The sequence below is a fragment of the Cyrtonyx montezumae genome, unplaced genomic scaffold (genome assembly GCF_038088225.1).
Source record: "Cyrtonyx montezumae isolate F1298 unplaced genomic scaffold, pur_monq_1.0 scaffold_4, whole genome shotgun sequence".
Taxonomy (NCBI): domain Eukaryota; kingdom Metazoa; phylum Chordata; class Aves; order Galliformes; family Odontophoridae; genus Cyrtonyx; species Cyrtonyx montezumae.
In genome coordinates, this window is record NW_027072045.1 from 17744546 (window position 1) to 17757692 (window position 13147).

Here is a 13147-nt window from a genome sequence, read left to right on the forward strand (position 1 = left end):
CCTTATCTGCTCTGGAGGCTGATTTTCATGTGAGCATTCAGAATGTACAACTGAAAAGTTATTAAGGAAGCATGCCGTATTACTTGAAAAACCTTTTATTTCTAGTTACATGCTGGTCTGCAAAATATGAACTCTGAATTTCAGCTTCTAAATGGAATGAGTTTCTGGTAGAAATTAGGACTATTTGATGTAGATAATAAGCTCAGATCTTGCAAATGAGAGATGGAACTTGGTGTGTTATCTACAAAAACAAATCCTCACACTTTAAATTTAAAATCTCTTAAATTCTACTGAATACCTAACTACAGTGTGGCTGTTAGTCCTTGTAGTTAGAAATTCATAAAGGTCAGGTGGTAATTACTGTTTTGTAATTACAGTAAAAAACAATCAAACAAGAGAAACAGCAAACTATAGGATTTCACAGAGAAAGTCTAGACAGAATGTTTGCCACCTTAAAGATGAAGACAAAACTTTCCAGATGCAAGTATCAGTAACTCATGCATGCTGTCACTATGCTGTTCTATTGTATTGCCCTAATTCCTCAGTGGAACAGAACAGAGCTTGCTTTCTCTATGTCTGTAGCCTTCCAGAAGGTTTTCTACAGTTAAGAGTTAATTATTATTATTCAGGAGTTTATTCCTGAAGCAACGGATGCGAGCTAATAGAGACTTGGGAATTTCATTTTCTAGCTTTATGGGAATGATATTATGATTATGAGCAGCCTATATATTGCTTTGAGTTCTACATATTGTTTCAATTGTGAAATGTATACATTATTAGTAAATTAATTAGTAACAAAAACTACATTACCTTCTGCCCTCACAGCTATTATAAATAATTTGAAAGCTCGTGGCAATAGCCTTTTGCCAAAAGCCAAGTGTTCTTCTACCTGAGTTTGAGTACTGAAAGCATTGCATTTGTCACTTTAAATTTTTGAATGAGAGCAAAATGAATTCATGTTTTTGCTCCTGCAACACTTCTTTTGTTCTCAGTTTTTTGTTACAGCTGTCCACTAGATACAAGGTTGTGGAAGTGTACAATGTTGAACATATGCTGTGGGTACAATTAGTTCTAAAGCCCCTTCCTTCATTACTTCCTTCCCACCTGAACCCCTCACTCCCCAGTTTGTTTTGTTTTGTTATTGTTGTGTCAGTGTTCCCAAAGCTTATTTTAGCTTATACATCATAGAAGTAGGGGGGTGTGAAGTGGAGAAAAAAAATCAATATAGCTCCAGCTCATATGCAGTGGTGATGGAAGACTTATTAGGGCAGTTTAAATATTAAAAAGAAAAATAAAACATAATATACACTGGAACCTTCTTATTCAAAACTAGTTTTATTTTTAAAAATAAATTGAATGCATAGCACTCACAAAGATTCCATTGTTTTGGACATTTTGCATTTAGGAGCACCATTCTTATTTATGCTATAGAAAACATTTTGGTTCTAGTAGTAACAACAGTGTATCTTTAATGTACACTGGTAAAGCCCTTTTAAATAATACATCAAAACTGTTCAGTATACACTTTCTCTGTAGTCGCTGTAGTGTCAGAAAAAAAAACTCAGACTAAGTAATAAATTAAAAACAAACAGCAAGTAGTGGATTTCTTTACAGTTGACCTAATGTCTTAAAAAGTCAAATAAAAATACCCTATTAAATGTAAGTTTGTAGTATTAACTAACTGAATAATCCCCCCACCCATTATAATTCCAGTGTTAAGTATTAGTTAATTTTTTATATATCAAATGCCTATGGGATAACTTTACTAATACTCCAGAAAATGAAAAGCCTATGCTGCTGCATCACAACTAAAGATGATGAGTTAGCTGACAGAGACTTTGCAGAAAAGTTTGCTACAGGCATCTGCTGTTACTTCAAGTCATGGTCTATTACAAGACTGTACATTCATAGTATCAGAGGTAGTTAAGAGCACTGAGGACTTGGATATAGCACTGCAACAAAATGAAACTGGTAGGAGGAAGTCCATTTCCCTCTTACATGGGTAACAATGCTATATAAAAAGCATGGCATCTTATGAGGTGGAAAATCTCAACACTTCTTTCAGACATGGGGAAATATTCATTAATTAATGGAGAGGTGAGGAAAAAGATTTTACACTAAAAGGCAGTAAGAATTGACCACCCTACACCAATTTTAAAATTGATTCTCAGCAGTAAAACAGAGATGGTCATCTATCTTTAGTCCTCCTAACACCCCCTCCTCACTTACACTTTTATGCTACAACAGCCCATAACAAAAATTGGGAATTGTACAAAAAAACAGAAGGAAAGGAACAGGATTTATTCTCCTCATCAATAAACAGATTTTTGTAGCATGTTATCATTCAACTCCAGAGAGAATGAATGTAGCTGTACCCTCTCTATTCTGAACATCATGGGAAGGCACTCTCTCCAGTGATAAAGTACTCGTCTTAACATTGTCCCTATTTTCAAAGTGGTCTTTGTAAGATCCCCAGTACTTGTTTCATGGGATGGTACACACTTTGTAAATGTTGCTACTAAGATAAGCAGGAGATAGTAAAAGAACAAATGAAAAAGCCTTAAGTATACCAACCTATAAAGATATTTTAAAGTAGTAAGAGTCCTGGCATCCCAATTTCCTCCCGTATTCTACCACGGGAGCAGCAGGTATTTTTTATTTGTAAGAAATTTCTCCATGGTATCTTCATTACCGTTTTCATCCAGGAATTGGATGAGGGAAGCTTTCTACCCTCAGCCTACCTGCTCCACAGGAGATAGTAATTTCATACAGTTATCATCAACACCTTAATTGTGATAAAGCAGTTTACTCTGCAATATATTTTGACCCACCCACTTAGAGTAGATCTCTGCATTTTCTTCTGGAATTCCCAAACAGAATATAAATTTGCTTCGCTATTACCTGAGAATTTCCCTCCACTGTGAGCCTGACACAGAACTGGCTTTCTATGTGTTTGCCTGTTGCTTTTTTTTTTTTTTTTGTACAGTTGATACTGCCAGTACAACTGGAGGATAGCTGGTTGGTGTGTGTGTGTGTGTGTGTACACATGGAAGAATCACAGCTACTGTAACAATTCTGGCACAGCACAAGCTCAGATGTAAATTTTCTCTTTTCTTGAATCATTAATACCACACTGCTGGACAGTAGTTCACATCTACATTTTGTGAACACTAACGCATCCCTTTGGTACTCTGTATGTAGATACCCTGAAGAAAAGCCACTCCATTTGCTCTAGTTTCTTCCCTTTTTCCCTCAGGTCATACCCAATTAAGTGTACAAAACAGCAGCACAAAGTAATGAGTAGAAAATTCCCTGAGTTAGTATGAAAGAGTTACTTTAAACATAAAAAGGATAGGGAAGGAAAAAAGAAGGAAAAACAGCATCTATCCCATGAGGTACAAAACTTAGAAACTAGCCACAATACCAGTTAACTCAAATGCAAATATCTAAAGCAAATATCCAACATAGGAGCAAGAGTATGGAGTTATCAAAATGAAATTTGTTTCTTCCTCTGGTTCCCACATATTTTGAAAAGTGTGGCATTCAGTGGATTCTTAAGTTTCAGTAAGTTTAAAGTAAATGTTAATACTGTGTGGTGGTATTACATAAAAGTCTTCAAAAATAATACTGTGTATCTCCTTCATTAAACAGTAATTCTGTAGTTAGTCCACAGCCATTTTTCTTTTGGCTAATATTTCAAGTACGTGTGTTAAAAGTACAGACTATTCTGAGTGCCTGAGTAGGAAGTTAATATGCCCAGGTATACACATTCTTTCAGATGTTCTGTGTGCTTAGTTCTAGCAATCTGTATTTGAGCTACAGTACTGATTGCAATCCAGTTGCTTTTTTTCCTGGAAAGACACTTCTTTTAATGCAACTTCCTGCCCTCAACCATATTTGAGGTTAAACAAAAACAAAATAATTCCCCATCAATGTAATTTCCTGCCCCATGTAAACAAGCAGAAAACCATTTCTATACTTATCACCTCTCAAAGCAGGGAGTAACACAGGAATATCGTCCATTCACTTGGTAACTCCGGTTGTAGGATACACTTATACATGGCTTCACTTCTAGAGGAACAGCTACTGACATAGCAGAACCAGTCTGTACATGGGATCGAGCCTGGACACTAGATTGTAAGGCAGCAGGGCAAGTCTGAAGAGGGTAAGATGCTGTGTGATTAGCTGGTACTATCTGCTGACAGTTTTGCTGTTGGGATGTCTGATGGTGATAATGTAATGAAGACTGATGGGCTTGGAGATACTGTGGTATGTGCTGTTGAACATTAGCCTGCTGAGCAGTTGGACCTGGGGGCTGAAATACAGTATGTTGAGCAGACTGAGCATGTTGTCCTTTTTGCTTGTTTGCTTCCTTCACATCATTATCATGTGCACTAAAACAAATTGAGAAGACAGAATACATTAAAATAGATATAACATCACTTTAACTCTTGAATTAATTTAAGAGCAGTAATAAATACTGTGGTTACCAAAAAGCATCCAACGCTTAATATTAATATATATATATATATATAAAGCCTGCCCTTTAAAGTTCATTTCTTCACATGATTTCACTTATTTTCATAGCAATTCTAAGCCACCAAGCTTTAGTGCAATACAAGTAATACAGCAGTATCTAAAATAATCTCAGTGCAAGAAGGTCTGGAATTATACTTACTTGTTGCCTCTGCCTCATTTGAACTGGGTAGCGGAGTACACAATATTCTGGCCTGCTCTGTACTGAAACAGTTTAATTCACCTGAATTTCCTTTGATTTATACTTTCCTTAAATGTATTTAGACATTTTCACATGCATTTATACTGAGGTTAAGCAAGCAGGTGCCAGCTGCACACTTCTGTCAGACTTGAAGTCAGATAAGGTTTTGGTTCTGTATGTCAGGGCTGATCTCTTGAGCTTCATATGGTTCAGCTCATCAACAGTTTTAATTTACGAGACCGCAAGCTTTTTATGGTGCACTACAAAGAAGTCTGTAAGCTCCTCCCATATCAAAGTGTTCTCGAGTGATACTGAAAACACTTTTACAACACTTGTGTACTCTAGGTACCATTCCTATCATTACATTTGTCACTGAAGCAAACAGAGGTCAAGGGTGATAGTGTCAACCTTATTAAGAAGTTTTGATTCTTCCAGAATTTTCTGTACTTTATTTAGATGTGGGGAAGAGAAAACATCTACTGGAGGACAGCAGTTACTGTGGGCATATGTTTAGATCTTGAGCTTTGGAATAGAAGAACTGATTCGATAACATCCTTAACCCAGTGAGGTTCAGTTGGCATTTGTTGGTATTTTACCTGATGTCATTTGCATTGCTACATGTTAACACAAAACTGGATACAACCACCCAGCTGTTTTTTCTCTTACAAAGTTGGCTTCTCAAACAATCTGCAAGTTTGATCCAGTATCTGCCTGGAGCCTCCTTTGAACTTCCAAAGCATAGTCTTCAGAGTAAGTAGGAGTTCCTGTGCCTCCCATGCTCTCTTTCACCTATTAATGGACTACAGAGATTGGGAACAAGCTATTTAACAGGTTCTCTGAAGATGCCAGAAGATGTTCAGAGCTCCTGCAAGGCTGGGGTTTGCTTGTTCTAAGAACAGCAAAGAGGCTATATATCGGGTAACTATTTTCTTCTTTCCAAAAAGGAAAATCTTATTACCTAACAGTATTACTTAATACCTAAGTACAGACAAACTGATATTTAAAAAACCCACAATGTTAGAAGCAATTAGGCTGTTAGAAGCAAACTGGCCTGAAAAAAAGCAGCTATTAACTTACATTAATAGGCGTTCAATACATGGCACTAGGAAATCCCAGGAGTACGCAGTAAGATGATGCAGTCGAGTAGGCCATGTTGGTGAGAGGCGCAGGATAATCCTTGAAGAAGCTACACATGCAGTGGCAACTAAAGAAGGGGCATAACTTAAGAATGCATGATCTAGAATGAAAGAAACAAACAAACAAAAAAAGATCAATTAACGTTGGACGTAATCTGCCGAGACAACAAAGGAGTAATTACCTGAAATACCTAACTCACCTTGCAGTGATACTTCAAGAAAGTAATCAGCATATTTTGCCATATATAACTTAGTCTTCTCTAAGCAAACCATCGGCCAGCCATCGTGGAGATCAGTCTCATGGACAGCAATAGAAAGATAATAGTCGATGAAATGAGCAGCAGTCGGGAGGCACAAATTCCACTGAAATGTTTCTAGCAACAGTAACTCCATATGAAGCAAATTCTGTTTTGTTAGTACCAAATTCATGTTAGTCATACATCCCAAGCTGTTCAGTTGTTCAAGTTTGGGAACACTGTCTTCCTTTTCTTCAAATTTACCTTCAGATGAACAGAAAGAGGGGGAAAAAAAAGGTTCCACGTGAGTGAACTACAAAACAGATTGCATCTACTGATTGTTGTTGGTCAAATTTCATTCTACTATATCAGAAAAGCTTGAGACTTTTCCCACAGATGCAAAGCTCAAATGGAAGACTTAATTGGAGACATAAAGGGGCACGCACCATAAAGGGCTAAGTTTCAGCAGGTAATGTCATCATGCTGGATATTGTACAGTGCCATATTTCCTGTGGATTCATCTTCCCATACACACACTGCTTGCCAAGTACAGAAGTAAGCTTATTATGACATCCGTAGCACTGCATACAGTAAGTTTTTGTCACTCAACTATTGAATTATGTGCCCCATCATCAGTGAAATACCACTGTCATGTGACTTGACATACATAACAACCCAGCGTTTGACTTTAATCACTCTCCCTCCCCGAAAACCCTTTTTGGTTTTAGAAATCATTAGAGGACAGCTACCTCTGGTCAATTTATCTTCTCTTACAGCATGTTACGGTAGGTACATTTTTAGATTTGATAGCAGATACGCTGCTCCAGCATTTTAAAGAAGTGGATTTCAGCAACGTACATCTGAAAAGCCATGCTGCCATACACTGTTTCAACTTAGCACTGCTAGTAGCTTCAGCTTTCCCTGGACTTTAACTTGTCAGGCCTGTATGCTTTTAGCCTGAAGCAGAATTGTATATGTAGAAAACCCATTAATAAGGGAAACAAGTGTCACGTTTCTGTACAGTTTGCCATATGGTTGTGTTATTTCAATTTCATTGCAAATTCTTTCCATCTTACACCCTCTATTCAGTACTACAGATATGTTGTAAAAGCACATTTTTAGAGACTTTTGCAGGACTGAAACATACCAATCATTTGCTTTCCCCCCACCAGAAGTGAGATGTACTCACACTGGACTTCAGGCCATGCCAGCCCCAGCCTGTTCATTTTTGTTTTCCACACAAAGTAATTACAGAAATGGAAGCTTTTCTGAACTCACATAAACATTTCTCTTATTATTTCTACACCTTTATCAGGTAGTTCAGAAAGCACAAACCTGGTATAAGTCACACGTTGTTTTTCAGAAGAATGTGTACTCCAGGCTCTCATAAGCACTATTTGCAATTTGTTACAAAGGACAGTAGAAGTGATTAAGAAAAAACAGAAGTCCTCTTCACAACATGAACTTAATTTGAAGATCTGGCATTAGTTCAAAGACTATCCACTTTCTTAAATGGATTAGACTCATTTCTTATGCCAGGTTTTTATACTCAGAACCCCATCCTTTGCCAAAGGTGGCTGGTGGTATCCTGTCAAAATTTACCCCCAGAAGAATCCAAAACAACTCTTTTTGTCTTTTAACTGTTCTGTTGAATAGCTGTACCGGTGAAGACAGAATGCAGTGAAAGGAAACAGCATGCCAAAACCAGAAAACCAGAGAACTGAGGTGTTAACTAGCAGAGAGGGTTTACGACATGACATATCTTGTTTGAGAAAATGAAAATAGATTCAGAGAAATGGGTTAGCAGAAACTGAATCAACAGTCAGCTCTGCTACCAGCACAAAGCTTGGGCACTTGGTTTAAGAACAACTGCCAGCACTGGAGACTTCTAAAAAGGCTCCAGAAATGTATAAAGATGGATACACACCACAGGATTCTGGCTGAGTTCAATATAAGCAGCAGCGCAGTTCTTAATGTTTGTAATTAATTCTATCTTTAGAGTACTGTGCAATCATCTATGTTACATTTTTTACATGACACAGTACAGGATTTACATTAGCCTACACTTGCACAAAGAACAGCATAATTTATGAAATCTGAAGTACGCCAGCCAGACACATGCAGCACCATCAACAGGCTGCAATACAGACTACATATGGTGTATTTCATTTCTTCCTTTATCAGTATCTTAATTGTTTTCAGCACTGGATCCACCTATTTTGACATGTCCTTCAGAAGGCAGCCTCTCTGTTCCTGTAGCTTCCCTCTGAAAACTCAGAATAATTTGTTTTTCCAAACACAAACATTGGTTTTTAAATGCAGTTCATTTTTTCCCCTTCATCTCATCAGGTGCCAAAAGAGGTCCAAACAAGAATCTAAAGAAAGGCTCTATCGTTTGGGCCAAATTTAAGTACACAAATCTAACCCTCGGTCTTTTATAACCACTTTGTTTCACCTGCCCTCTGTATCCCCACCAAGCTACTTCTCAAATTTGGCAGAACCACCTGTATTGCTCTTGTTCAACTACAGTGCTACATACTTACTTGCTAAAAGTAAACAGGAAAGAGCAACCACGTGCAGCTGCTGTATGGATATGTCATAGCGATCCATAAAGAGGTCCAGCAGATACACAGCTAGATGTCGCGCAGCAGGACACAGCCTGAACCGATTGCTCACAATTGCAATCAGATCTGCAAAGTATCTTCTCAGATGTAACTGGGGAGATTGGCCTTTGTAGGAGGGCAGCTTCAGCTCCTAGACGGACAGCAGCATGCAATTTCATTAAAACCACCATTTCGTGTACACTGGCATCAAACCATCATAGCTGATATTCTCACGTTTATTATGGAACTTGCAAAGTATTTCTTGTCCCTTCTTCCCATCGCTTCACTATCTCTTCTCACAGAGATAAGAGCATGTGTGGTATTACAGAATTAAGAAATAATTTGGTTCTGCATAACATTAGTATAATAGTGTAAGTATAATAGCTTAACATATTTTCATTGCACAATCAGCTAGAGTGACTCGTCATTTTACCATCTCTACTGCAAAGGCTTCCTCAGCAGGGAAGCACCAGCAGCATGCAAGGACTGCTCAGATGCTTCAAAACAAAGTCCAATAGCTTAACTCAGTCCTCTCCTGCTGCAGTTTGATCTGAATAACCAGACTTTGTACTGAAGTGCTGGCATGTCCCAGTGCTGCTGGTTGCTCTGCAGGTGCCTTTGGGAAAGGGGCACTGACAGCTACACCTAGGGTGGGAAAGGGGGAAGGGGCAGGGGGGTGCCATCACTTGCTGCATGCACTTATGATCCTGACTTAATCTGATCTCAGTGATGTTGCACTGACACTGATTAAGGCAAGCCCTCAGACACTGAGTTAAATGCACATAAATCTCACCCAGCCTGAGATTTGGAGAGGGGGAGAACACCAGAGCCCTACCAACAATACAGATAAGAAAAGCCTTTGACATAATGCATTTGAAATACAAAATTTGGGCTCCTGCCTGGCAGTTCATGTCTCTTTGGTGCAGCACAGCAGCTCTGCCGTTGTCTACTGTCATGCATACATTTATGAGTTACACTGTGCACTGCAGACTAAATAGGATTTTGAGTACAACTAGATGTTCAGCAGAACAGTTCGATTACATCAGGTTAGAACTGAGTCACCCCAAGTTTTCCAAGTTTTAACATCAATTCAAAGCTCCACAGTGATTTATAGTAGGAAAAAACACTGACCAAAGCCACTCATGCTTAGCAAACTTTGGAATTTCATTTCACAATGCTGACTTAGCTGTAGCAATTGTAACTCTGGGAGCACACACGTTATCCTGTGTTTCTCGTGTTCCTCCCCCTCAACAAGTTAATTGCACATCCGAGCAGAATCTTTTTGCCTACATACGGGGCAGACAGAGAACAGCCCGGCGGGGCAGATGAGCTGTCAAGACGGAGAGCAGCCAGAGCACACAGCCCCGCACTTCGCATTTCACATACACAGCCCAAAAGGTCCCAGCCACGCCGGGACCACCACCACCACCACCACCACCACCACCGCTTGCCCCGTTCCCAACTCAACCCACCCCGCGGCCCCACCTTGTAGCGCAGCGCCTGGTGGATGTCCGCCGCCAGCTGTCCGGTCCACCACTGCGCCTCCAGCTCCATGGGGGGCGGCGCGGCCGGGTCCTGGGCGGAGGGGAGGAAGCGGCGCCGGCTGAGCGCGGGCGGGACGGGGCGGGCAGCGCTCACGCTCGCCCCTTCCCCGCTAGCCCGCAGTTAAGCGCGATCAGCTGCCGCTGCCGCTCCCGCCGCGGGGCCCCGCGGCCCCCCGGCCCAGCTGGCCGTCATGCGGGCACAACTGAGGCTCGTTAAGCCCCGCCGTCGGGAGAGGGGCCCGATCGCGCCCCAACAAAGGGCCGGCGGCGCTCCCCCCGCCCCCGCCGCCACTCACCCTACGCAGCGGCCACGGCGGGGCCTGGCGCGGGGCACCTGAGCGCGGCGCGGCGTGCCGAGGGCTCCCCTGCCATCACGCGGCGCCGCCCGCCTCGCCCATTGTTAAAGGGCCGAGCGGGGCGGCGTGTGTACAAAGCCGGGCAGCGGCCGCCCCGCAGCCAATCGTCAGCCGCCTTGCAACGCGGCCCGCCTGCCAGCCGCCAATCAGAGCGCGGCACTCACAGGGGCACGGCGAGCCCCGCTCTCCGCGGCCCCGCGCGGGAAGCCTTTGGGCCCGCAGAGCTGCCGTAGCCTCCCCCACGATAAAGAGCCGGGGGAGGGGCGGGGCGGTTACCCGAGCCCGCCTCGGGGCGGCCTCAGCGGGAGCGGCTGCGGGGCGCTCACTTTGGGAGCCCGGGTTCCACGTCCACGGTGCGGCACTGCGCGCCCTTCCTCCAGATTCGTTCCTGGAGCGAACGCTCTGAGGGCGCTCAGACTGTGAGCGCGGTGATGAGGGGAGCTGGCCTTACGGGCTGCAAAAGAAAGCTGTGACCTTCGAGCGTGGCACTGACCGAATCCACGGGGAAGGTTCGCAGCTGTGTGCGTCCTCGCTCAGCCCGTGCTCCTGCACCTGGGTGAGCAGCCTTCTGCCCTCTGAGAAGTTGTTGCCTAAAGGAGCTCCTGCACCTGCTCCAGAAGGGCGTTTTGCACCTGGTTTCCCCTGGCTGGCAATCTGCTCCAGAGGTCTTCCAAAATGCTCGGTTCTTTATAGTGGTTTATGTCTTTAAGTTGTCGAATATCCAAACAAACACCTAACAAGGGTGTTCAACCTGGTACAACAAGTCATGCAAAGCAGTGGAGAATAAATGCTTTGAGAGCAGTTTATATTGACGGGTAGGTTTAGTTTTTTATTTCTGCCCGTGCTCAGACATGATTCTTTTCCTTAATTAAGAAAGTGGAAACCAGCTTTTTTTTACAGAACCAGTTTAATGGCTCTGTAACCAAGGATGAAGTACCCTGTTCCTACATATATGTATTTCTAATTTTGGTGAATAATCATATAGTTTTCAGTGACCTTTTTCTTCTTGGGATTGGCACTTGGTCTTTGAAAGTCTTTGTTGTTGGTCTTTTTTTTTTTTTTTTAGGATGTATTTTGGCATATCTAGTTATGTCATACAGCTTAGTTTCCTGAGGAAAAAAAAGTTCGAGAGGAAATGATGTTCATTATTTATTTGCGTGCACACATAACTAAAAAATCCTTCAGCCATTTCAGTTGGCCATCTGAAATCCATGGGCTATTGAAAAAACATTGCTTTGGTGGCTTTTAGTCTCATTTTTATGCCTTGTTTGAAAGACAAGCTTATAAAGCTATGTGTTTCAGATCCTTTAATGTTTCTTCATTTCGTTACTTCAAATTTGGTATTCGCAAATTACAGTGTATTTCAATTAAATTGTTGATCTTGTAAACAGTTATACATGTGTCTCCTTTTCATGCAGTCTGTTTTGGAAAGAATTGAGTTGCTCTGGTCATGCATTTGCTGATCTCACAGACACCAGTAAGGTGAGATCACAATCTCCATGAGGAGTGAATGACAGTGCTTCCACTTCCTTATGTTGCACAGTTTATTAATGTTTGGTATATAGGTCAAGCTTTTTACTGCCTATGAACCACGAACACTAAGAACTGATAATTGAAGTTTGTGTTGTCAGGCCTCCCTTTCATTGTTTCTTTAGCCACAGTAATCGTGGATCATTTTACCTTTCCTTACAGGTCATATTTTCTAAACCTCCAATTGCTCTTCTCCCCTGGACACTTATTGCTTTGTTCATATCCTTCATAAGTGCATGACCTAAGCTTGAATGCAGTGTAGTTAGCTCAAAGATGTTTCTCATCTGAGGTGGCCTCTGTTCTTTTCCCAGAAGATCATCCCATTGAAAAAGCCAGAGCACTTCTGCACAGCTACATCATTCTCTGCAGGACCTATGCATCCCTGCACCTTAACTCTTGACTGGAAGAACTTAGAGTGTTCTTAGAGTTTCCAGATTGTTTGAGGTAAGTGAATTTGCTTGTTGCTTTCAAAGATCAGAGTTGTCAAGATTGAAATTTAGACAGTTTAAATGGAAATAGTGGAAATGAAATGTGGATAGGCTACTACAGCTTCTTTGCACGTCTTATGACCTGTTCTAAAAGACCTATTACTGGTGTTGATTTTATCTGCTTTTGGTGGTCAATGCTGTGTACAGAGCTCTAAGCATTCCCACTTAGGCCCCTGTGTGTAAGCCAGGACAGAGGCAGAACAAACTTAGCAAGTTCTTAATAAAAAAACAGGGGATATTAATGATTGTTTTCATTAGGTTTTCATCTGGTAGTTAGACTTCCATTGGCAAGAAACTGGAAGCATGAAGTTTGTTACTTATGTGTAACATATGGAATCTGTGAGAACAGAAAACAGCAAATAGATGTTATGAAACCATTTTGAAATGCATATCCTCTTTCTGTGAATGACCATGAATTATCTAATAAAATATTTGTGTCTCAAGGGGAAAATAGAATTGGATGTGAGAGCTTCTCTGTATGCTTTGAAAAAGTGTGGGATCTTCTAATGTGAAAGCTACCAAAGTTATAGAATTTAT

At 41.3% G+C, this 13147-nt stretch overlaps 1 protein-coding gene across 1 annotated transcript; it reads right to left on the reverse strand.

Moving 5' to 3' along the window:
* Window positions 1-1322: 1322 nt before the first annotated feature.
* CCNJ (cyclin J) lies at window positions 1323-10246 on the reverse strand. Its single transcript, XM_065746113.1, has 5 exons — window positions 10178-10246; window positions 8633-8843; window positions 6054-6353; window positions 5795-5954; window positions 1323-4394 (listed from the first exon to the last, which is right to left on the reverse strand). The coding sequence occupies exons 1-5, from the start codon at window positions 10244-10246 to the stop codon at window positions 3983-3985; spliced, it is 1152 nt and encodes a 383-aa protein (XP_065602185.1). The 3' UTR covers window positions 1323-3982.
* Window positions 10247-13147: the final 2901 nt, after the last annotated feature.

What these genes read in the sequence shown, in the direction of transcription:
- CCNJ (XM_065746113.1), bottom strand. Translation starts at nt 10,246, where the DNA reads ATGGAGCTGGAGGCGCAGTGGTGGACCGGACAGCTGGCGGCGGACATC. An exon ending in ACCAGGCGCTGCGCTACAAG is followed by an intron (nt 8,844 to 10,177) that starts GTGGGGCCGCGG and finishes CTGTCCGTCTAG; the next exon opens with GAGCTGAAGCTGCCCTCCTA. An exon ending in TGTATTGAACGCCTATTAAT is followed by an intron (nt 4,395 to 5,794) that starts GTAAGTTAATAG and finishes AATTTGTTTTAG; the next exon opens with TGCACATGATAATGATGTGA.